Source organism: Gadus morhua, unplaced genomic scaffold, assembly GCF_902167405.1.
Source record: "Gadus morhua unplaced genomic scaffold, gadMor3.0, whole genome shotgun sequence".
NCBI classification, from domain to species: domain Eukaryota; kingdom Metazoa; phylum Chordata; class Actinopteri; order Gadiformes; family Gadidae; genus Gadus; species Gadus morhua.
The window spans coordinates 19,092-45,000 of record NW_021964150.1 but is presented as its reverse complement, the minus strand read 5'-3'; the positions used below and the strand labels follow the sequence as shown (position 1 = coordinate 45,000).

Here is a 25,909-nt window from a genome sequence, read left to right as displayed (position 1 = left end):
TCTATCTTACCCCCCCTCCCTCCCTCTATCTTACCCCCCCTCCCTCTATCTTACCCCCCCTCCCTCCCTCTATCTTACCCCCCCTCCCTCCCTCTATCTTACCCCCCCTCCCTCTATCTTACCCCCCCTCCCTCCCTCTATCTTACCCCCCCTCCCTCCCTCCTTCTTACCCCCCCCCCTCCCTCTATCTTACCCCCCCTCCCTCCCTCTATCTTACCCCCCCTCCCTCTATCTTACCCCCCCTCCCTCCCTCTATCTTACCCCCCCTCCCTTCCTCTATCTTACCCCCCCTCCCTCCCTCTATCTTACCCCCCCTCCCTCCCTCTATCTTACCCCCCTCCCTCCCTCTATCTTACCCCCCCTCCCTCTATCTTACCCCCCCTCCCTCCCTCTATCTTACCCCCCCTCCCTCCCTCTATCTTACCCCCCCTCCCTCCCTCCTACTTACCCCCCCCCCTCCCTCTATCTTACCCCCCCTCCCTCCCTCTATCTTACCCCCCTCCCTCTATCTTACCCCCCCTCCCTCCCTCTATCTTACCCCCCCCCTCCCTCTATCTTACCCCCCCTCCCTCCCTCTATCTTACCCCCCCTCCCTCTATCTTACCCCCCCTCCCTCCCTCTATCTTACCCCCCCTCCCTCTATCTTACCCCCCCTCCCTCTATCTTACCCCCCCTCCCTCCCTCTATCTTACCCCCCCTCCCTCTATCTTACCCCCCCTCCCTCCCTCTATCTTTCCCCCCCTCCCTCCCTCTATCTTACCCCCCCTCCCTCCCTCTATCTTACCCCCCTCCCTCCCTCTATCTTACCCCCCCTCCCTCCCTCTATCTTACCCCCCCTCCCTCATCTCTTTTGAATTAATCAAGTCTGGCCCTCCCATCAAACCATGGATAACTCCATACTGTCCATACTGTCTTCAGAGTGTTGGCTTCAGGCCACGCCACACCACGTAGGCCTCCTCTACTAGCTGTTAACCCTGTGGAAAGAAACACAACAAGCAATTTAGATCTGACCTCAATAAAAGTTTACCTCTAATTATTACAAGCTATTCATCACAGAGAGGTTCTTGAAGAAGCAACCACAAGAGGCTCCCCTCCGATAGGGATAGCTCAAAAGGTAGCTCACCTGACTTCATTCATCAAGCCAGCTGCTCCAAACGACACGGTCCTGAATAAAATAAAAGATAACACTACGAAGTGGATGAACCCTCCACAATGAGACTCGTAGTGGGGGTTATCTCAGCCCTGGTTGAGAAGGAATTGGGGGAAAGGAACTTTGGCTTTGACTCCCTCAAGTGCATGAGCCGCGACATGGAGGAGAAAGGGATCGTCTCCCGCCGGAGCCCCGCTGCCCGCTGCCGAGGCGGTGGCGCCTCGGCAGCGGGCAGCGGGGCTCCGAGGGAGACGATCCCTTTCTCCTCCACGTCGCGGCTCAGTCTACTTCAGATTGATGTGGAAGTGGAAGAACCAGAGACGTCGGAGAACAAACGACAAACGACACAGTCGTTTGAGGCGCACCAAGCCTTTGGCCGTGTTCTGTAAATATTCTAGAACACTCCGGGTGCTCCGGCGGGAGTCCTGGAGCTCGATATCTAAATAATAAATAATACATAGATATCTATATCATATAATATATGGATATCTATATCATATGATATTAATTATCAAGGCCAAAGGACATCTCAAGGGAAGCCTCCGCCTGGAACCCACCGACATCCAGTACATACCCCCCCCCCCACCAAGGGCCCCAGCCTCTGGGCCCCACTAGGGGCCTCTCTCCAGGCCCTAGAGCGGCCTGCTGGGGCCCCCACCCTCGGGGACAGCGAGCCCCAGAGGACCACCTGGATCTATCAGCGGACTCTCCCCCCCTGACCTGCTCTTACCTGTGGGGGGCCGGTCTACACCGCAGCCTCGGGGCCTAATAATAATATAATACATTTAATTTAGAGGCGCCTTTCAAGACACCCAAGGTCGCCTTACAGAGCATATAGTCATCATACATTTTTTTTTAAAAAAACAAGACATTGTGGAAAATAAATAAATAAATAAACATAAGCAATAATAAATAAATAAAACAAAAACAAGACAAAACAAAACAAAAAAAAAACAATCAAAACAGTGATCAGTTAAACGTTGTGTGCGAGTTTGAACAGGTAAGTTTTGAGTTGTGACTTGAAGGTTGTAATGGTGTCTGACTGTTTTATGTGTGGGGGGAGGGAGTTCCAGAGCCTGGGTGCTGAACAGCTGAATGACCGGGCACCCATTGAAGTGAGTCGTGATGTGGGGATACATAGTAGTCCAGCAGAGGTTGAGCGGAGGGAGCTGGAGGGAGTGTATTCTTGGAGGAGGTCGCAGAGATAACTGGGGGCTAGGTTGTCGAGAGCTTTGTAGGTGAGGAGTAGGGTTTTGTATTGGATGCGGTAGTGTACTGGGAGCCATTGAAGTTGAATGAGGACAGGGGTGATGTGGTCAGATGATTTGGTGCGGGTGATGATCCGGGCGGCTGAGTTCTGAATGATCTGCAGTCTGTTGATGAGTTTGGTGGGGAGTCCGGTGAGGAGGGCGTTGCAGTAGTCTATGCGTGATGTGACAAATGAGTGAACTAGGATTTCAGTGCTGGATTGGGTCAGTGATGGGCGGAGTCTGGCGATGTTGCGGAGGTGGAAGAATGCAGTCCGGGTGATGTTGTGAAGGTGCGAATGAGAGGGTGTTGTCCAGGATGACGCCGAGGCTCTTGACTTTGGAGGAGAAGGGTACTGGGAATCCATCGATAATTATGAGTGGAGCTGGGGTGTGTTGTGATTTAGTGAGGGTGGATTTGGATCCGATGAGCAGGGCCTCGGATCCACACATCTATGCTCAGTGTAACAGTGGTCATACAGCGCGGTTTGGTTCCTGCACACGCCCGGACTCCCGCTACATCAGCTATCGTCATGAACTCTATAGTAACGATGATAAACATAACCCAATTTCACGGGTTAACAGTTCAATAACCAACACAACACAATGAAACATGGCGGATAGCAAGAAAAAGTGCAGACAGTAAACTGTCAATTGCATAAATGATGGATTTATTCCTTCATAGATCAACCTATGTGCCTGCACTGAGATCACGTTTTCTCTAATGAGGCCATGAAACCCTCACGGTTACAGGAACATTCATTTAAAAAACATCCTGACAAGGCGTCCAAAGATCCGGCCTACTCCAGTCTCTGAGGGATCACCGTTCAAGGCGTCCTACAATCAACATCCTGTTCGCCCGGAACGCCAATCAAAGTGAAAGCGGGTTGTTGGCGTCTTACAATATAGCTTTATTAATGGCTAAGTCTGGTGAAGTGTTTAGCGATTGGTCTGATAGTTAACTGTTATTCACTTGATTATTCAGGTGATGTGAATGTTGTTCACGTTAAGTGCACATGATTTTTGTCCATGATAAAATTACGCGTCTTGTAGCCTACATTTAATGTTCCTTTTGATAAAAAAAAACTACATTACAACCAATGCTGATGTAGTCGTGTTTCTTTCTTATCCAACCAGCCTCCTATTGCTGATAGCAGTGGGCTAAATCTGCTTTATAAAAAAATATATAGATATTATTTTTTTATTCAAGCAGTCTAGCCGGAGTGTGAGTGGGGTTGGGTTAGGGTTAGGGTTAACCCTAACCCTAACCCTAACCCTAATGGAGCCGACCCAGCCGAAATTCATGCAAAATGCATGCACACTTAATAAACTCAATTTACTTCGCAAAACTGTCACTCTTTTACATGCCATAAGTATGCAGTGGTTCAGATTGCATATAACATGTTTGCATTTTTGGCAAGGTCTTAACGCGCGTGCAGCCTAAGCTCACTTCACTTGTTCAGTTCAACAGTAGTGTCAAACTATGAGCTCAGCTCAACCTGACACTCCAGGGGAGAATAACGACTGTCTTTAAACTCGCAGATAAAGTTGCTGCATTTAAAGCCAAGCTTGATTAGTGGGGACAACGAGTGGACAGGGGAGTATTCGATATGTTCCAAACATTAGTGGGGATTTTGGGAGAGACTGAGGCAGGGCACATTCTCTCGCAGCTGGTGCGCGATCACCTTGTTGCGCTTTCAAATAAATTTGAATGTTACTTCCCATCCTCCAAAGATCCACGGCGAACGAATGATATTTTTCAATATCCCGAATCACTTGTCAGTGCAGGAGGAAGATCAAATGATCGAAATAGCTAATGATGGTGGTCTTAAAAGGGTGTTTGAGCAAACCTCTCTGGGGTGTTTTTGTAGTATCCCGAGATATCCGTAAAAGCGCTGATAACGTTGCTTCCATTTCCCACCAATTACCTATGCAAGGCCGGGTTTTCGGCAATGACTGCATCTAAAACAAAATTGTGCAATCGATTGGACATATCAAACACGCTAAGGGTGTCACTGTCTTCCATCACCCCCAGATGGAACCTTCTTGTTGCAGGGAAACAAGCACTGATTAAAATGAAGTGTAGCCTATTCTGTGGCCTCACAAACGCTAGCCGTGTACTGACATTGTTATTTTGTTCATAGTTTGTTCAAAGTCTTTTTTAAGAGTTTGTTACCTTCACTGTTCATAAATAACTGGAACTAGTTATTTTAAATGAATGCATGCTCAACACTATATGAAAATATCAACAAATTGGCAACCTCTGCGCAACATAATTCAACACCTTCCCCCCCCCCGCCCATGAATTTTTTTGGAGAATCAAACCGGTCCTTGGTGCTAAAAAGGTTGGGGACCCCTGCTGTAGTGTAGCATCGCACACCACTGGGGAGGAGAGACAGCCGCGGATGCTCTGGAGAGAGAGGGGGGGGGGGGGGGGGGGGGGGGGGGGGGGAGAGAGAGACAGAGACAGAGACAGAGACAGAGAGAGAGTCCGGTCGTCTGTTTGTGGTTTCTTTCTACAACCGACACAGAGCCCCCCCCCCCCCAACCAAAACCCAGGGAGGAGGTCCCAGAATAACATCAGAAAAACATTTGTTGCTCTATTTTTAATTTGTGATTAATATCTTATTATTCTTAAGGCACTGATGGAAGCATTAATCACTAATAAAACAAGAAATCATCGGCTGAACACACGAGAACATTCAGTTGGATCCACTGAGTTGTTTATTGCAATTATGCTTCACTAACAAATGAGACAGAAAAATAGTCCCTCACATGTACACAATAAACACAAGGACTAAAACAATAGAAGCAGCAGACTTTACAAATCATCAACAGGTGAGCACGTATCTTTAATAACTGAACATGTTCTGCAGCCACTTGGTTCCAAACAGAACCCAAAAAAATCAAGATTCAGCCTAAAGTAATTTACAACATGCAACATTATCCCATAGACCACTTGGTTATTAAGAATAAAACATAAAATCTGCTTTAAATCAGGTTGTAAATCAGGATTATGACAACAATTATGATATAAGAGCTCTTAAGACCAAAACTGGTGAAGTCTGAAAATATACAAAGATGAACCATCAATAGGTATTTTATATACATTACAAATAATAAATGTGCTTATCTAACTATGGGAGATCTTAAAAGTATTTTCATGGTTTATCATGCTATACTTTAAAGAACAGACAGACAGACAGACAGACAGACAGACAGACAGACAGACAGACAGACACAATGTAATTGTGTGTAAACACAGACACTGAGTCATCAGTCCTCTCCGTGCGCGCGTGTGTGTGTGTGTGTGTCTCCATCTGCCAATGGAGCCTCACACAGGGTGTGTGTGAAGCGCCTAGTGCAGTAGTGTAGAGGTGCTTGTAGTTAGCGTATGCTGCTTTCTGCTTGCAACTTTCTGCTTTTAGCTACCGCCGCTGGCTAGCCTCCTCAGGGGTGAAAAGAGGAGCCGAGTGCGTAAGAATCCTCCGCCAGTACACAGCCTCTCCACCACCAAGACTTCTGCAGTGCCTCCTCGTGGCCACACACGGTAACTGGGTACCTTGCAGTCCCAGGCTAAACTGCAGGGGATCTCGGAGCAGCAGTGGGCCCCAGAGATGTGGTGTGCAGGCCCACCATGCAGTGGATATGCCCTGACGCCCGTCAACCACTGCCCCAGCTATGGGCAAATAGCCCCACTGCCTTGTGGGTTAGTCTCTTAAGACAAAGGCTAAGGGAGCATCCCCCAACAGAAAATCATGCGCTGGCGGTGCGCAATAGGCGGGCCTAAATATGAGCTAGGTCCCGGCAGCCTCCTGCAGCTAGGATGGGGAGCTGGTCGTCCTGGGCTTACCCATGCCACCATACCCACCCCATCTTAGTGAAGATAGTGCCATATGGAGATAGCGCACCTCCTCCAGCACTTTAAAATGCTCTTTTGCGCAGGTTTCCACCTTTGACCAACGGTGAATTTTACCTGGATCTACATCTGGTTGAAGTCTGGCGGCGTTGGGGTGTCTGACGACGGGAGCAGGTTTGAATAGACTGGGAGCTCTTAGACAGAACCCTGCACGTCAGCGGCACAGGGTATGGGTCGCCAACAGCTGGGGTTGAGTGGCAGCTGTTCTCGGCAGACCCCTGTGCGACTGAGCAGCCCCTATTTAGGGACCGCACTGCTCACCTCAAGCGAGGAAGGGCCTAGAAAAGGTGGCCTAAAAATTGCTCACTCAGCCTACACCTGGACAGGCTACCGCACCTGTCGGGTCATTCCACTTCTACGGTCGAAACAGAAGAAACAAATATAACCTCAAACTGGCATCATGGAATATAAGAACCCTCCTGGACTCCTTTGGCAAATCTGATCGACCTCATAGAAGGACAGCCCTGGTTGCGGCCGAGCTGAGCCGCTATAATATTGCCATCGCTGCCCTGAGTGAAACCAGGCTACTTGATGAGGGGTCTCTAACAGAAGAGGGCATGGGCTACACTTTCTATTGGAAAGGCTATCCCCAAGGTGGACAACATCTGCACGGTGTGGGACTGGCCATTAAAAACACACTACTGACAAAACTCACTGAAACACCTGTGGGCATCAGTGAGAGACTGATGACCCTCCGTATCCCCCTGGAGAAGAACCGCTATGCCACGCTACTCAGCGTGTATGCTCCAACCCTAACATCCGACAGTGAGTCTAAAGACTCCTTTTACCAAGCACTGGATGAGGCTCTCCACCGGGTCCCAAAGAACGATAAGATCTTCTTGCTTGGGGACTTCAATGTTCGAGTTGGGCAGGACAGTGGTATTTGGAAGGGAGTACTTGGCAGGCATGGGATTGGTCAGGCCAACTCAAATGGTATGAGGCTACTCACCCTCTGCTCTGAGCACAACCTGAACATAACTAACACCATCTTCCAGCAAAAGAACAAATTTAAAGCATCATGGATGCCCCCACGTTCCAAACATTGGCACCTGATTGACTATATCATCGTGAGGCGTAGCGACATCAGAGATGTTCTTCTAACCCGGGCCATGAGAGGTGCAGAATGCTGGACAGATCATCGCATGATAATGAGCAAGGTCCTCATGAAAGTGCGTCCCCCGATGCGGAAACGTGGATCCAGTAGGAGGCGCTTAGACTGTGCCCGTCTGGAAGACACCATGACTAGGAACGAGTTCCGTCGCTCCCTGGCTGAGAAACTAGGGGAGCTGGAACTTCTCTTGAGTGGTGAAAATGCCACAGAACAACAGTGGACCGCTGTTACTGCAGCCCTTCATGAAGCAGCAGCCCAAACGATTGGCTTTAAAAGCAAGAACCATCAAGACTGGTTTGATAACAACTCTGAGTCAATCCATAACCTGCTAAGCAACATGCACAAAGCACATCAGGAAACCCTAAATAACCCCTCATCCAGCACTACCAGGCAGCGATGGCAGAAAGCTCGACAGGAAGTGCAGAAAGCTCTGCGGACCATGCAGAACGAGTTGTGGACGGAGAAGGCACAGGAAATTCAGTCATTCGCCGATATAAATGATATATATAAATGATATATATATCGATAATTTCTACAACGCAGTGAAGTCTATCTACGGCCCAAGGAGTCACTGCATCACTCCCCTGAAATCAGCAGATGGGCTTAAAGTCCTGAAAGACCAGGATAGCATCCTAGGGAGGTGGGCTGAGCATTTTAACACCCTGCTGAATCAGAATTCTGATGCAGACTTCACTATCTTGAAGGAACTGCCTGAATTTCCTCCTATGGACCACCTCAGCCAACCTCCAACCTTCCTGGAAGTTCTGTCAGCTGTCCGCACCATGGAGAATAACAAGTCTCCCGGCTCTGACAATATCCCTGCAGAACTGCTTAAACAGGGAGGGTACCTGTGCACAAGAACATTACACCAGTACATCACCAAGGTTTGGGCTGATGAAAACATCCCACAACAATGGAGAGATGCCAGCATTGTTACCATATTTAAGAACAAAGGTGATAAGGCCATCTGTGGTAACCATAGGGGCATATCACTTCTTGCTGTGGCAGGCAAGGTCCTGGCCAAAGTGATGCTTCGAAGGCTCATTAATAACATCACAGAGTCAATGCTACCCGAGTCACAGTGCGGGTTTAGAAAGAACAGGAGCACAGTCGACATGGACTTCACAACTCGGCAACTCCAAGAAAAGTGCAGGGAGCAACATAAAGACCTGTTTATGGTTTTTGTCGACCTCTCCAAAGCCTTCGACACTGTGAAGAGAGATCTCTTGTGGGATGTCCTAATGCGGATTGGTTGCCCCATCAAGTTCGTCAACATCCTCCGTCATTTCATGATGGAATGACTGCTAGGGTGTCCATAAGAGGTCAAGAGTCTAGCCCTTTCCCAGTGTGCACAGGGGTAAGACAAGGGTGTGTATTGGCACCAATGCTTTTTAACATCTTCCTCTTATGCGTCACCCAGCCTCTCCACAAGGGTATTGAAGAAAACAGTGGGGTGACAGTAGAGTATAGGCTGGATGGTAACCTCTTTAACATCAGGAGGCTGCATGCGAAAACCAAACTGCATAAAGTAAGGATACTTGAGATGCAGTATGCAGATGATTGTGGTCTTGTATCTCACTCTCCACAAGGCCTCCAGTCTGTTCTAGATGCAGCAGTTAGGGCATACAGCAGGATGGGGTTGACCATCAATACAGCCAAAACAGAGGTGATCTGCCAATGGAGTACCAACATCCCACCCACACCCCCCATCTTCACTATAGCAGGGGAAAAACTGTCAGTTGTTCCATCTTTCAGATACCTGGGGAGCATTATATCTGGAGACAACAGCATTGACAGTGAGGTCCAAAACAGGTTAAATCAAGCATCAGCTGCCTATGGGAGACTCAGGCGCCGGGTTTTTCAGAACAAGAACCTTAATTTAAACACAAAAATCAGTGTCTACCAAGCAATCTGCATCACCACCCTCCTCTACAGCTGTGAAGCCTGGGTTACTTACAGTCGCCACATCAAGTCCCTGGAACAGTTTAACATCCGCTGTCTGCAGCGCATCCTAGGAATCACTTGGCGTGACCGAGTGCCGCACACTGAGATCCTTGGGAGGACAGGCTGCAAAAGTATTGAGGCCACAATCACTCGGCACCAACTGCGTTGGCTGGGGCATGTGACTAGGATGCCCTACAACCGTCTGCCCCGCAGAGTGTTATATGGCCAGCTACACCAAGGTCAGCGCTCTGCTGGAGGTCCAAAGAAACGCTTTAAAGACCAGATGAAAGTGGCGCTTAAAAAGTGCAAAATAAAACCTGGAGACCTGGAGAACATGGCTGCTGACCGCAACACCTGGCGGCAGCTGTGTCTAGATGGGACCAATACATTGGAGGAAGAAAGGACTGCCAGAAGACATCAAAGGAGGCTCAGGAGAAACACACCCACACCCATGACTGCCAGCAACACCAATACCATGTATACATGCCCCACCTGCAACAGAGCCTGTGGATCCAGGATTGGGCTATTTAGCCATCAGAGAACCCACCGGTAAAAGACAAAGATGGACGTCATCATCGGACTCGATGGACAACAGAAGAAAAGAAGTGTGTGTGTGTGTGTGTGTGTGCGCGCGCGCGCGCGCATGCGTGCGCGTGCGTGTGTGCGCGTGCGTGTGTGTCCTCCTCCCCCGCGCCCGTTTTCTTTTTCTACAACCGACGCCGCCCCCCCCCTCTACCGCTGAGGGATCACAGAGACACTGCCCTCCCCTACCCAGACCCCCGGGAGGAGGTCCTCCTGGGTGAAGGAGGACCAGAAGGTGTGGAGGTGTGTCAGTGTGTCTGAGGACCCTCCTCCACCTGGGGACACTCTGTAGAAGGACAGAGAGCCAGCAGGCCGGTCCAGATACACTCCTACTCTGGTGGAGCCAGCGGGGGGGAGAGGGGGGGCTGTCTCTGTACCGTCGTACCAGGCAGAGTAACGACCATCATAACAATAAAGACTCCAGGACTTGTTGTTCTCTCCAAGCCCGCTGTCACCACCCCGTCCTCTCCTTGTGATTCCTCTGTATGTCACTCCTATACCAACCAGTCCTCCCCACTCTACCTCCCAATAACAGCGGCCAGTCAGAGCCTCTCTACCCAACACCTGGGACTGGGAGTCAAATCTCTCTGGGTGATCCGGATACGACTGGTCCTCTTCAACCTCCGTCACCTTCCTGTTGTCCTCAGACAGGGAGAGGTGTCTGTGGGCCGTGTTGGGGTCCAGTGTGAGGTCACAGGCATCTGAGGGAGAACCAGACATGATGAGCTGCTGAACCGCTCTTCATCCTCATCATCATCACTAGTGCTGTTCTCCTGCGCTCTGTGTACATATACATAGATATGAACACATACATACATATACATATGTACACATTCATAGATACACACACCTCAACAACAACGTTATGAAAACAACAACAATATTATGAACAGATCAACAAACATCTCTCCTTGGATCCAGGCTGCTCTTCTTCTTTTTATTCTCTTTCAGACTTTTTGTGATCGCTCTCTCTTCTTCTTCAGCCCCCCCCCCCCCCCTCATCCCTCTCCCCCTCAGCCCCTCCCCCCCTCATCCCTCCCCCCCTCAGCCCCGTCACCCCCGCTTCCCCTCCCCCTCACTGCCCCCCTCAGCCCGGTCACCCCCCTCTCAGCCCTCCCCCCTCAGCCCCTTCATCCCCCCCTCCCCCTCCGGCCCCTCAGCCCGGTCAACCCCCCTCCCCCCCACAGCCCCCCCTCCCCCCTCAGCCCGGTCACCCCCCCTCAGCCCGGTCACCCCCCCCTCCCTCAGCCCGGTCACCCCCCCCTCCCCCTCCCCCTCCCCCCCCCTCAATGTAACAATGTAATACCTGCTGGGTTTTATACAAGTAGGTTTAACTGTGATGGTCGACAGTATTAATATACGGAAGATACATGATGTCAGCCATCATCTTCATTCCCAGTAGGATGTGACCTCACTTCCTGCTGTGTGGATGGACTTCCCGTCTCAACAGTGAGTGTGTGATGTGATGAATCAAACAGACACTTACACTTCTTTAGAGCTGGTTTCAGCCTCCACACTCCACCGTGCTCCACACTAGGGGGGAAACAAAGTGAGAGCAGCATGTTGAAACATTCACCTTCATCATCTGTTGTCTCATCACGTTCTACACAACATGAGTGACAGCTGCCTCTTCAAACCACTTCATCTAGCAGCATGAATCCTAGTAGGAGACTTTGTCCCTGAGTGGTGAGCTGTCCTCTCCATACCTGAGAGTGTCCAGTCTCCAACGTGGATCCTCCAGTCCAGCAGAGAGCAGCGCAGCTCCAGAGTCTCCTGGGTGATTGTAGCTCAGGTCCAGCTTTCTCAGATGGGAGGGGTTGGAGCTCAGAGCTGAGGCCAGAGAAGCACAGCCTTCCTGTGTGACCAGGCAGCCAGACAAGCTACACACACACACACACACACACACACACACACACACACACACACACACACACACACACACACACACACGTGTGTAAAATCCTGTGTTTTTCCAGTCTGCCAACCACTTAGTGAACGTCCTACTCCAAACACAGGTGGCGTTGCCTTGATGACGTAGAAGTTCCTTTTATGAAGCACTTCCTGGTCCATTGAAAGGACCATATTTGTGGATAAAGAATTAGCAATTAAGATAATGAGTACTGGATATTAGGGGGTTACAAAAAAATGTAAACGTTTACACGACCCCTACTTTTTCGTGTAAACGGTTAACCGTTTCTTTATTAATTAATGGACCGCAGTCGCGCTATAGGGGGATTATTTGTTTATCGATGCGCGAGCAGAATGATCGCAAAAAATAACTTTTGTTTGACCGGTTGCCGTGGTTATCTCCATGTGGTTCATTTGCAGTTGCGGTGTTAATTAGGGTGTTTTCAGCTTACTGTTACATTAAACTGTAATAAGAAAACGCAGTTATATGCTAGTATAGACCCTATAGTATCGGTGGTTTAAAGGCTGGGACGGATTTCAAATTATAAATATGTACACTTTATGTTGAAAGTATAGACCGTCGCTATTCCCATTGAAACGAATGGTGCGGTGATTATTCTTCAAAACGAGAGCTGGTAAATTGGGAAAAATGAATTAAACTGTAATCAGACAACGCGGTTATATGCTATAGACCAGTGGTTCTCAACCTTTTTGGAGCAAACCTGACCTTACCCTGATCCTCTGCCCCCCCCCCCCCCCCCCCCCCCCCCCCCCCCCCCCCCCCCCCCCCTATCATTTATTTTTAATAAACTAACAACCCCACTCACACTCGTGTTATATTGCTTGAAGCTATTAATGCATCGTTTTTCATTGATTTTGCGGTGGTCACTAGTAGCAATGAATGCCCTCTGAGTCGGTTTTGGTGAAAAAAATATTAAAATAGTCATGACATGCAAATGTCTCACTTCTGATTGGCTAACGGCACTGTCCATCACTGTAATAAACCCAATTAAACTTCCAGAGCGACGAGAGAGAGAGACACAGAGACACACAGAGAGAGAGAGAGAGAGAGGCCTCGTCTCCCGTTATCCTTGACCGGGACCACAGGCACTCCCGCGATTCCCGCCGTGCCCCGTGAACGAATGAATGAATGGCCCGGGTACCAAGGATACCGTGGCCAGGGCAACTTGGGCCCCACGAAAACAGATTGCGCACAGAGGGGGGGTTGTTGGGTTATGTTACGCAGGGGTTAACAATTTGTTGATATTTTCATCTATTGTTGAACAGTGCACAATGAACAGTGAAGGTAACAAACTCTTAAAAAAGAACGTGAATTTGAACAAGTGAAAAATGAACTAATATATATAATAATATATCGAACTAAACTTGAAGTAACATCTATCAAGTGTAAACATGCACAACACAATATGTCAGTTTGGCGCGTTTGTGAGGCCACAGAATAGGCTACAATTCATTTTAATCAGTGGGAGCCCTGTGCTTGTTTCCCTGCAACAAGAAGGTTCCATCTGGAGGTGATGGAAGACAGTGTTTGTAATGTCTAATCGATTGCAGAATTTTGTTTTAGTTGCAGTCATTGCGGAAAACCCGGTCTTGCATAGGTACGTGGTGGGAAATGGAAGCAACGTTATCAGCGCTTTTACGGATACCTCGGGATATTCCGCTTTGGTTTTGATTCAAAAACCCGCCAGAGAGGTTTGCTCAAACACACTTTTAAGACCACCATCATTTGCTGTTTTCATCTTCCTCCTGCACTGACAAGTGGTTCGGGACATTGACTAATGGGTTGCGGATCCACTCATTCGTTCGCCTTGGAACTTTGGAGGATGGGAAGTGAGGTTCGAATTCCTTTGAAAGCGCAACAAGGTGATCGCGCACCAGCTGCGAGAGAATGTGCCCTGCCTCAGTCTCTCCCAAAATCCCCACTAATGTTTGGAACATATCGAATACTCCCCTGTCCACTCGTTGTCCCCACTAATCAAGCTTGGCTTTAAATGCAGCAATTTTATCTGCCAGTTTAAAGACAGTCGTCATTCTCCCCTCTGGAGTGTCAGGTTGAGCTGTGCTCATAGTGTGACACTACTGTTGAACTGAACAAGTGAAGTGAGCTTAGGCTGCGCGCGCAGCCGCTGAAGCCAATACGTGTTGAGGACGGGACAGACAGACAGTTATGCCCAAGAAAAGAAGTTATGACCTTGCCAAAAATGCAAACATGTTATATGCAATCTAACAACTGCATATAGACTTATGGCATGTAAAAGAGTGACAGTATTGCGAAGTAAATTGAGTTTATTAAGTTTGCATGTATTTTGCATGATTATTATTATTTATTTTTTTATATATTTTCTTTATTCATGTCGTAGCCTACTAACCTACGGCCCGGTTAGGAATGTCCCGCAGCCCGGTACCGGGCCACGGCCCGGTGGTTGAGGATCGCTGCCCTAGAGTATCTGTGGTATAAAGGCTGAGACGAATATCGAATTATAAACATTTAAACGTTATGTTGAATGTATGGACCGTCGCGATTCCCATTGAAACAATGGCGCGGCGATTATTTATTTTTTTTACGGTTTTTCGCATACTTATTTTTCCTAAATAGTTATGATTTACTAACCGGTTACACGTGTACACGTGTACCCGTGCACACCCCCACTGGATATATTAAGCTTTAAAACACGTTTTGAGTGACAATTGCAAGTTTCAAATCATTTTTTTTATATCTTTCCAGAGACCCTCTAAAATGTTTCTGTTGAGGCTTTCAGGGGGTCTGAGGTGTCCAACTAGGGGTAAGACCCTCCAAAGACCCCCTGCACTAAACTATCACCGTCCCGTATACGGGGGACAGTGAGGGGGCGATATAATTATATTTTGTGGTCATTTTTATTTTTATAATTGATAGGTTGCAGGCATATGGATGTATTGCAATATCCACCTAATCAAAAGGTGTTACATCTCCAATGATACAGAATCACGGATGTGGTCATCACAGGTACTGAGTTATAAGCTGAGTTATATAACCGTCCTCTGATGTGGAACTTGTGGTGGAACTGTTTGACCATTGAGTAAAACTGACCTGAGAGTTTCCAGTGTACAGTGTGGACTCCCCAGTCCAGCAGAGAGCAGCTTCACTCCTGAATCCTGCAGATCGTTGGAACTCACGTCCAGCTCTCTCAGACTACAGGAGTTGGAGCTGAGAACTGAGGCCAGAGCTTCACAGCATCTCTCTGACAGATGACAGCAATTCAGCCTGCACACACATAACACAATATGTTAGGGACTGTGATTAGAATGACCCACATCTTTTACTTTAAACTTAATGGAGGCTGTGTGTAGCAACCAATAATGTTATAGTGGCCAATTAAGTAATAAATGGCAATAACATAAAAATGTAAATGTAATAAAGCCAATAACTTAATAACTTGCCAACAATGTAATAAAGTTGTTGAGCCAATAACATTATAACTTTTTGCCAATAATGTTATAACTTATTACGTTATTGGCTGCTTACTATTATTATAACAGAACCCTAAGAGTAACGTATAAATCCAAATTCCCTCTTTGGTCCTTTAAGGCATCCTCTGGAGGGGGTATGAGGGTGGAGGGGTCACTGTTAGGTCAGATATTTAAGCGTTTGATGCAAGATGCAATAATAAGGCTAAGGGTGACAAATTCTCTCCAGAAATTGAAAATAAAATAAAGAGATACCTAATTTATTGCATTATTGGCTCAGTTATTACATTTTCTTAATATTTTTTATACAAGGCCAACAACGTAATAACCAGCCAATAACGTAATAAATTATAACATTGGTGGCAAAAAGTTACAAAAGGTTTAATAAGATATGTTTGAACTAAATTAGATCCTTAAATGTTAATTTAATAATCTGCGTAACTTTTACTTTTAACGTAATTAATTTAATGTCTTCCATCTTTATTAGAAAAGTGGGTTAGTGGGTTTATTGTAATACATGTTATTAGTGAACCTACAGATATGTTTTGTTAGTTATAACTTATATATTCTACTATCAGGTATATTGTGTTGTGTATTGTCATAGATTATTATTAGTAAACCTACAGTGATCTTTTGGAGGCTTTGATCACTGGCAGCAGCATCAGAAAACCCTCCTCTGAAGCTTTGTATTTCTTGAGGTCAAACACGTCCAGCTCCTCTTCTGATGTCAGTAAGATGAAGACCAGAGCTGACCACTGAGCAGGAGAGAGATCTGTTTCGAAGAGACTTCCTGATGTCAGGGACTGTTGGATCTCCTCCACTAGAGAACGGTCATTCAGCTCATTCAGACAGTGAAACAGATTGATGCTTCTCTCTGGAGAGAGATTACCGTCTAACTTATGCTTGATGTAAGACACTGTTCCCTTGTTGGTCTGTGAGCTACTTCTTGTCTGTCCCAGCAGACCTCGTAGGAGAATCTGATTGGTCTCCAGAGAGAGGCCCAGGAGGAAGCGGAGGAACAAGTCCAGGTGTCCGTTCTCACTCTGTAAGGCCTTGTCCACAGCACTCTGGTAGAGGAGGAGTTCATCTTCACTGGAGGTTGGTGGTTCTTCTGAAAGCAGATTGACACCATTGTGGATGAAGGACCAAAATACATAAAGAGCAGCCAGAAACTCCTGGAGGCTCAGATGGACAAAGCAGAACACCTTGTCCTGGTACAGCCCACACTCCTCTTTAAAGATCTGGGTGAACACTCCTGAGTACACTGAGGCTGCTCTGATATCAATGTCACACTTTACCAGGTCTGCCTCGTAGAAGATCAGGTTGCCTTTCTCCAGCTGGTTAAAAGCCAGTTTTCCCAGAGAAACAATGATCTCCCTGCTCTGTGCAGTCCAGTTTGTGTCTGTTTCAGTTAACAAACGATACTTCCTGTCCCCCTGTATGGACTGAACCCTCAGGAAGTGGCTGTACATCTGAGTCACGGTCTTGGGCGTCTCTTCTCCTATCTGGGATGTTTTGAAGAAGTCCTCCAGGACTGTAACAGTGATCCAACAGAATACTGGGATGTGACACATGATGTGGAGGCTTCGTGATTTCTTGACGTGGGAGATGATTGTGCTGGCCAGCGTCTCATCTTTGAATCTCTTCCTGAAGTAGTCCTCCTTCTGTTGGTCGGTGAACCCTCTCACCTCTGTCACCATGTCAACACAATGAGCAGGGATCTTATTGGCTGCCGCAGGGCGTGTGGTTATCCAGATGCGAGCAGAGGGAAGCAGGTCGCCCCTGATGAGGTTTGTCAGCAGCATGTCCACCGAGGTGGACTTTGTGACATCATTCCATATCTTGTTGTTCTGGAAGTCCAGAGGAAGTCGACACTCATCCAGTCCATCCAAGATGAAGACAACTTGGAACCGGTCGTATCTGCAGATTCCTGCTTCTTTGGTCTCAATAAAGAAGTGATGAAGAAGTTCCACCAAGCTAAATTGTTCCCCTTTCAGTAAATTCAGCTCTCTGAAAGTGAGGAGAAATGTAAAGTGTATGTCGTGATTGGCTTGTTCTTCAGCCCAGTCCAGGATGAACTTGTGTGTTAAGATGGTTTTACCGATACCGGCCACTCCAGTTGTCATCATTGTCCTGATTGGTTGATCGTGTCCAGGTAAGGGTTTAAAGAGGTCTGCACATTTGATTGGTGTTCCTTCCTTGGCTGGTTTCCTGGAAGCGGTTTCAATCAGTCTGACCTCATGTTCCTTGTTGACCTCTCCACTGCCCCTCTCTGTGATGAAGATCTCTGTGTAGAAGTCATTCAGAGGTGTTGAATGACCTGCTTTAGCGATTCCCTCAAACACACACCAGAACTTCTTCCTCAAATGAGACTTGATTTTATGTTGGCACTCGACAGCAGCAGCTCCTAAATGGGAAAAAAAACAGTAGACATCAGTTAGTGGATGGTCGCATCAGTTGGAACATGTCAATATTTCCTGTTGAATTATCAATTTCATGATATTTAGTGGCTTCAATACTTGTGGTCAGAAAAGCTGGTTGTGACAAAGACTGCATGTTACAGATTCAAAATGTTCAGGACAATTCGTTTTTCCACAGCAATATGATTGGTCTAATGATAATACTAATGATAATGAATTTGTGTAAAATGAAATGCTGATATCACAAGATAGTGTTGCATCTCTTCCACTGAGTTATTCTGCTGTTGATCTGCAGCTTATGTTTAATATTCTTATTAATTATAATAATATTAACGGTGTAACACAGAACGCCGGAGAAAGTCTTTTCTTCCTGTGGCCATTAGACTGTTTAATGCATCTACCTCCGGCTGCAGAAGGGACCGTGGAGACACTATGCCCTGAGACCAATGTCACTTTATTATTTATTTATTTATTTTTACCCAATTTATTTATTTATATATTTATTTATATATATATTTATTTTTATTATTTTTTATTTTTACCCAATTTTCAATTAATCACTTTAGTTAATTTATGCTGCCAACAATTGCTGCTATAATATTTATCACTTTACCACTTTTACCACTAATACCACTTTTATACAATCGCTCCTTTTCACTTATTTAGTTTTCACTTATTTAGTTTGTATTTTATCTATTTTGACTCTAACCCTGTGTTACTTTCCCACCTTTGTATTGTAACTGTTGCACAATAATTTCCCTCGGTATAAATAAAGCATCTTGAATCTTGAATCTTGAATCTTGAATTAATAATTACATTGAATAACATTTTATTTCAAGGCACCTTTCATGACACCCAAGGTCGCCTTAAATTCATAAAACAATCTAGGTTCAAAAACAGCAAGAGCTGCATCGCCAACAGAATGATCAAAACAAGACATAAGACCCATGTAGGAGGAGGTAAGAACAGCAGTGAGGAGACCCAGGTAGGAGGGGGTAAGAACAGCAGTGAGAAGACCCAGGTAGGAGGGGGTAAGAACAGTGAGGAGACCCAGGTAGGAAGGGGTAAGAACAGTGAGGAGACCCAGGTAGGAGGGGGTAAGAACACTGAGGTGACCCAGGTAGGAGGGGGTAAGAACAGTGAGGAGACCCAGGTAGGAGGAGGTAAGAACAGTGAGGAGACCCAGGTAGGAGGGGGTAAGAACAGTGAGGAGACCCAGGTAGGAGGGGGTAAGAACAGTGAGGGGACCCAGGTAGGAGGGGGTAAGAACAGCAGTGAGGAGACCCAGGTAGGAGGGGGTAAGAACAGTGAGGAGACCCAGGTAGGAGGGGGTAAGAACAGCAGTGAGGAGACCCAGGTAGGAGGGGGTAAGAACAGTGAGGAGACCCAGGTAGGAGGGGGTAAGAACAGCAGTGAGGAGACCCAGGTAGGAGGGGGTACGAACAGTGAGGAAACCCAGGTAGGAGGGGGTAAGAACAGCAGTGAGGAGACCCAGGTAGGAGGGGGTAAGAACAGTAGCCCAACGGGGATACGAGGGGAACCCCCAGTAGGGGGTCATTACAGCGAGAAGGCCAGTGGGAACACATGTGTTTTGAGGAGGGATTCAATGTTGTCAGGGTGTGTCTTTCAGTTCAGCTCAGAGCCCTAGCACCCACGGTGCTGAGAGCCCCAGCACCCACGGTGCTGAAAGCCCTAGCACCCACGGTGCTGAGAGCCCAAGCACCCACGGTGCTGAGAGCCCTAGCACCCACGGTGCTGAGAGCCCTAGCACCCACGGTGCTGAGAGCCCCCAGCACCCACGGTGCTGAGGCGGGAGGTCGGGACGGTGAAGACCAGCTGAGGATGACGAAGGGAGCGGCAGGGCCTGTCCTCCTGGAGGAGGTCGGGAGATAAGTGGGGGCCACGTTGTGGGGGGCTTTGTCGGTGAGCAGAAGGGTTTTAAGGTCAGTCCGGTGTTGGACAGGGAGCCAGTGTAGTTGGACGAGAATGGGGTTGATGTGGTCGGGGATTTGGTGCTGGTAATGATGATGTTTAACATTCTTTAACCTGAGACCCCCACCATTACCCTACATATCCGGATCAAACCATTTAACCTGATACCCCACAACAATCCTACATACTGGATCAAACCATTTAACACCAAAGAGGAAAGATTGTATCCACGTTGAAGTTTGAAATGAATAAGTCTCACATTATGTAATTTAGCCCGAAGAGAACAAATAATAATCTCCTACTGCTCATCAAAATGTGTATTTCTTCCGTTTTCAAAATAAGAGCCTCTTACCGCCCCACAGTTTGTCGGCCAGTTCCTCCTGGTTCATCTCCATCAGGCAGAGCTTTGTGATGTCCACCACTCCCTCTATGGCGCGCCTCCTCTGCTCCTCCTTCTTATCATCCACCTCCTCCTCCTCCACTCTCTGACCCTCTGAGCATTGTGGGTAATCTGAGAAGAGATCCCTCCAGAGCTTCTTCAGCTCCTTGTCTAGAAAAGCGTGTGCGTTCTCCTCAGCCCTCTGGAACAGAACAAACATCAAGGAGAACTTTACTCTGAACTCACTGAGGACATCAGAAGCATCTGTCCTGGATTCACGTCCCGCTGGACAAGAGATGCTTTCTAATGTTCATGGAGAGCTGAAGTCAAACGTCTCGGTGGACATTTACACACCTTGATCAGCTCTGTTTGATGTTGCAGAGACTGAGCACTGGTAACCTTTGACGTCATCTGGTGTCTTTGGGGAACACACACACACACAATTCTATTTCGCCAGACTTGTAGATCAGTAGAGTATCAGTAGAGACTGATAACAACCAAGTGGTCTGTTTTCATCGTCTGTTTGAACCCCCTACCTCTCCTCTCTGGAGGAACGTCCATCTTTAAACACCAATGGTACATCCATAGAGTGGTCACTCTTCATGGAGACACAGCTTGGTCCAGGGGAGTCTGTTCTCTGCTGCTGCTCTGGGCTACCACACACACACACACACACACACACACACACACACACACACACACACACACACACACACACACACACACACACACACACACACACACACACACACACACACACACACACGTAGATATCAGTAGTCTGAAAACAACCAAGTGGTCTGTTTTCATCGTCTGTTTGAACCCCTACCTCTCCTCTCTGGAGGGACGTCCATCTTTAATGGTAACAGGTATATCCATAGACCAGCCACTCTTCATGGAGACACAGCTGGGTCCAGGGGAGTCTGCTCTCTCCTGCTGGACTCTTCTAGAAAAACAAAAACCAGGATTTATGGACGTTCGATGGAAGCTGCATCTTTATGATCTCTGATAAATCCTCACCTCTTCTCAATAGACTGATTTCCATCTTTAAAACTAACAGGATTATCCATAGACCAGCCACTCTTCATGAAGACACAGCTGGGTCCAGGGGGGTCTGTTCTCTCCTGCTTCTCTGGGCTACCACACACACACACACACACACACACACACACACACACACACACACACACACACACACACACACACACACACACACACACACACACACACACATTACTCAGACTAATGATGGAGTCATGATGCATCACTGCTGAGCTCTGAGATGGACAGCAGTCACAGACAGAGAGATCCTCTTCTTACCTCTTAGCTTTGCTACGGCGGCCATGTTCCCCAGACAGAGTGGTCTTAGAGGTAGGACCCCCCTCTTCTCTCTCCTCATCCATAGTAGACTGGAGACCTGGACACAAACACAACTCATCCATCACTTCAATTGCCTTTTGAACTTTAGCTGTTTATTGAGAGAGAAGATCTTTGTGACTGCTTCACACTAAAGCATTATGGACGTCATAGACCATCGATATGAACCCCACAACATAACCGCACTGCCCTCACTACAGTACAGATGTGTACAGCAGATGACAGATGAATTATTAAACACCTTGAGACTGTAACTGTGCTTAAACTACAACACAAAAAAGATATACAATAGACTTAAAAAATGCATTGCGGTACCATTAAAGTAAAGAACGTTTTAATAATTTCTCCACTGGACCAAAGTCTGAATTCTGTCACTTTACTGAACCACAGATTCCCTATAGATCAACTGGTGAAGCTCAACACATCGATAATCAATACGCACAAATATATAACTTTTTTAAATATCAGCACATTGAAAGGACTTCTGTCACGTCCTTATTTTAATTCGGAGTAGCATCAGGACAAACGAATCACTTGAATATTGAACGCAGTGTTCGATTTACCACACGGGTCAGAAAAGCAGTGAAACATGAACCAAGGTTGCATTCTCTACAGTAAACTGTCTTTAATTGATAAGCGATACACGCAGACATATACCGAGATGTGGTCAATATTAACGATAGTAAGCTGGTTGTTCATTATCATATACATAAACGAAAGACAATAAAAACGGTAGTATACTGTCGGCCTACCTTACCTTATCGTATCTATTCCGTGATTAAAATGCGTCCATACGGTATAAAGTAATACAAGTATAAATGTAAGGGAAGAAACTGAGGTTAAAGTGTTTACCTTTAACCTTATACAAGTTAATCAGGTGAAAGGTTTAAAAAGCGGAGAAAGAAAGGCTCCAAGCTGCGACAAACTTATGAGGAAGTGAGCTGAACCGGTTTGACTCTCAGCCGCACCTATCAGCGCAGGTAACGTGTTTTCGGGGGAGCGCGCGCGCGCGCACACACACACACACACACACACACACACACACACACACACACACACACACACACACACACACACACACACACACACACACACACACACACACACACACACCAGTGGCGGCTGGTCGTTTTTAAAGTGAGGGAGGAAGGACTGCGTGCTTGGTTGCCATTGGACTGCTTTCACTTGTTTCAGGGTGTTTTGGTGAACTACAAAATAGTAGGGAGGGATAGTTATGTGAATAAATTTGATACAAAGCCACCAGTGGCATCACTGTAATTTGAAAGCTGGTGGGCAGCATGTCTTTGAAATGGACTACTAGGGCAGAAGGCAAGGATGCAATGCCCATTAGTCAAATCAGGCCTACACTTGATTTGTAAAAGTAAATAAAAAAATCTGGGCCTATTTTTGCCCTCAATGACTGAAGTTATTGGTTGTAATTTAGCTATGTTTATTTTCAGTTACAATTGTTTTAAGAAAAGACTGACCAAAAGCGATACCATTTAAAACGCATCATGCTCTGAATCATTCACCCTTTCCACACCATTTTCACAATATCAAACAGAACGGTCAGAGTAACAAACTAGTAAAAGAACGAGAACATTATTTCAAACAACCTGATCTATAGGCGTGGTGCCTGGCAAGGAAAGTCGCATAGCAGCACCAACGTGAACTTGACACTAGTCGTGGCGTTTGGTTGCCCTATCAAGATTTTTCACATCAGGGAAACCATGAACAGCCCACGTTGGAGATTTGCCATTATTCATTAGAAAACAGGGCCAGCAATACAGTCGATTGCTAGTAATGCTACCAGTAAGCCATGAGTACCTAGCAAACCATGTAGCACCAACAACACTGACGTTGCCATTACTTTTGGTGATCTAGATTTTGCGAAGAGTTTACCTTTTTCTTTGGTCGCTAACTTAGCACTGTAACTCAATGAATGGAATGCTTTGTGTAATTAAACATGAACAATGTTCTCTGTTTCTAATGTTTCCATTGTACATTTTATTCGCAAATGTTAGAATCTCGTAATCCTTCAGATGATTTCACCTGCCTTGCGCCTCAGACTGAGGCGCAAGGCAGAGCGGGTTTGTTATAGTGTTGGCTCGTTCGCGAACCGGTTCGAATGACCGAGTCTTTAGGACGAACGAACTGAACTGGTTCGTCGCTCTCGTTCGTTCGGTCGTCTCGTTCACCATTCGATTCACCGGAGACTCGACTGAACGAACAAACGAGTTTCCGGTAGCCCTAACTCCACTGAGTCTGACTGACTCAGCTGAGAACCGTGCAATGGCGTGCATTCCATGATGCGATTCACCGTTACCGGAAACTAGGCTGAATCGCGAACGACTCCTCCACGTTCAGTCGAGTTTCTGGTGAATCGATTCACCGGAAACTCGACTGAACTAGGAGGAGTCGTTCACGAATTGTATGTTCGTTCAGCCTGGTTTCCGGTAGCGGTAAATCGCATCATGGAATGGACCCCATTGCACGGTTCTCAGCTGAGTCAGTCAGACTCAGTGGAGTTAGTGCTACCGGAAACTCGACTGAACGAACGAAGGAACGAACGATTCGCGAACGACTCCTCGTGGCGAACTGAATCACGCGAACTGGGTCACGGAAACGAATCATTGAATCCACCACTAGTTTGTTATCGACAGCGTTGCCAGATTGGGCAAATTTCCCGCCCAATGATAATATTCCCAGCCTAACGTTGTTAAAAGTAGCCCAATTGGGTGCGAAATCTGCCCAATCTGGCAACACTGCTCACCAGCCAGGGATCCTGCTTATTGGTTCATAGCGCAGCGCATCGATTTTTGCGCGAATCAGACTCCTGTAAGGTCACACCCACTCAGAGGAGGACTTTCCTCCTCTCTCCCATTGAAACCCATGTTATTCACCGGCCGCCAGTACTTTCTGGGAAATGAATGGGAGTCAACGGAGGCTGAGGGAGGACCTTCCTCCCTGAAATAATTGTCAAAAGGCGATAGGGGGTGCTAATGTCCCTTTACCCAGGGAAACGAACATTATATATTCAAAGGCATTAAAGTAGTCATATTTAAGGGCATTAATTCATTACAGTAGTCTGGGCAATCTACATTTTTTATTCTCAACAATGTTAAGGAGGATCTTCCTCCCTCTCCTCAATGGAGAAGCCTCCACTGACACACACACACACACACACACACACACACACACACACACACACACACACACACACACACACACACACACACACACACACACACTTGACTTTTGCAGGAAAGCACAAAAGCATTTAGAAACCACCACTGGACTCGGAGATGAGGTGACGGTGCGGCCACACCAAACACGTTACTCGCGTTGGATAACGCGAGTAACGCGCCTAACCTGACGCTTGATCATTGTGGGGTGGTTACGGTACGGCCACACCAAACGCGTTACTCGCGTTGGATAACGCGAGTAACGCGCCTAACCTGACGCTTGATCATTGTGGGGTGGTTACTCGGTTCAACGCTTCCAACGCGTCAACGCGCCAACGCAGCTAGATGAGTCCATGTCCATGCAAGTGAACGGAGCGTTCCCTCTTCGTCATAACTATCAAACCAAACAGCCTTCACATTCACCGAGCGAACATTATGAAAGTAAAATGCACATTTCTCGCTAAAAATGATTCCATAAACGCATTTAATGGCGTATCTATGTTACTATTTCCACCCAGAATAAAGATAGCTGTCGGCCGTGGCTGCGCTGGAGTCCAAGGTAGGAACCCAAAACGCCACCGTGTTTGGGTGAAAGAGCTTAGATCGGGTTAGATTAAATAATCTCTGATATAAATAACAATAATCGGGTTAAATAACTTCACATGGTGTGTCTGGTGTGTTTCCAGCATTCGTAGTGTTGATCAGCAGAGAAATAGTCCGCCAAGACGTTGAGGTTGCGTAGCATCCAGACACTCAGTCCATGCAATGGAACGGAGCGTTCCCTCTTCGTCATAACTATCAAACCAAACATCCTTCACATTCACCGAGCGAACATTATGAAAGTAAAATGCACATTTCTCGCTAAAAATGTTTCCATAAACGCATTTAATGGCGTAACTATGTCACTATTTCCACCCAGAATAAAGATAGTTGTCGGCCGTGGCTGCGCTGGAGTCCGAGGTAGGAAACCCAAACGCCGCCGTGTTTGGGTGAAGAGTTTAGAATAGAATAGAATAGAATAGAATAGACTTTATTTGTCATTGTGCATTGGATACACAACGAAATTTGTTTGTGCAACCACTAACAAAAGTGCAGTTGTGCTGGGTGGAGGGTAGGAGTGTAGTGTGATTATTAAGTTCTGTGATGGCCCTGGGGATGAAACTGTTCTGCAGTCTGGAGGTGCGGGCTGTAGTGGCCCGGTAGCGCCTGCCAGAGGGTAGCAGTGTGAAGATCGGGTTAGATTAAATAATCTCTGATATAAATAACAATAATCGGGTTAAATAACTT

The 25,909-nt window shown here is 46.9% G+C and overlaps 1 protein-coding gene and 1 long non-coding RNA gene across 3 annotated transcripts; both read right to left on the bottom strand.

Annotated features, from left to right (window-relative positions):
• Positions 1-15,949: 15,949 nt before the first annotated feature.
• LOC115539350 (protein NLRC3-like) lies at positions 15,950-17,710 on the bottom strand (the record flags this gene model as incomplete). The annotated part of the gene is made up of 1 exon (XM_030350373.1): positions 15,950-17,710. A coding segment is annotated over one exon (1,761 nt), but the record flags the coding sequence as incomplete, so codon positions are not given.
• Positions 17,711-20,444: 2,734 nt separating this feature from the next.
• LOC115539369 (uncharacterized) lies at positions 20,445-22,405 on the bottom strand. Of its 2 annotated transcripts, XR_003975848.1 has the most exons (6): positions 22,195-22,405; positions 21,381-21,477; positions 21,081-21,197; positions 20,890-21,006; positions 20,597-20,713; positions 20,445-20,478 (listed from the first exon to the last, which is right to left on the bottom strand). It is a non-coding gene; the product is annotated as an uncharacterized LOC115539369 (long non-coding RNA). The 2 variants fall into 2 exon arrangements; XR_003975847.1 differs by lacking the exon at positions 20,445-20,478 and having other exon boundaries at positions 20,487-20,713; positions 22,195-22,401.
• Positions 22,406-25,909: the final 3,504 nt, after the last annotated feature.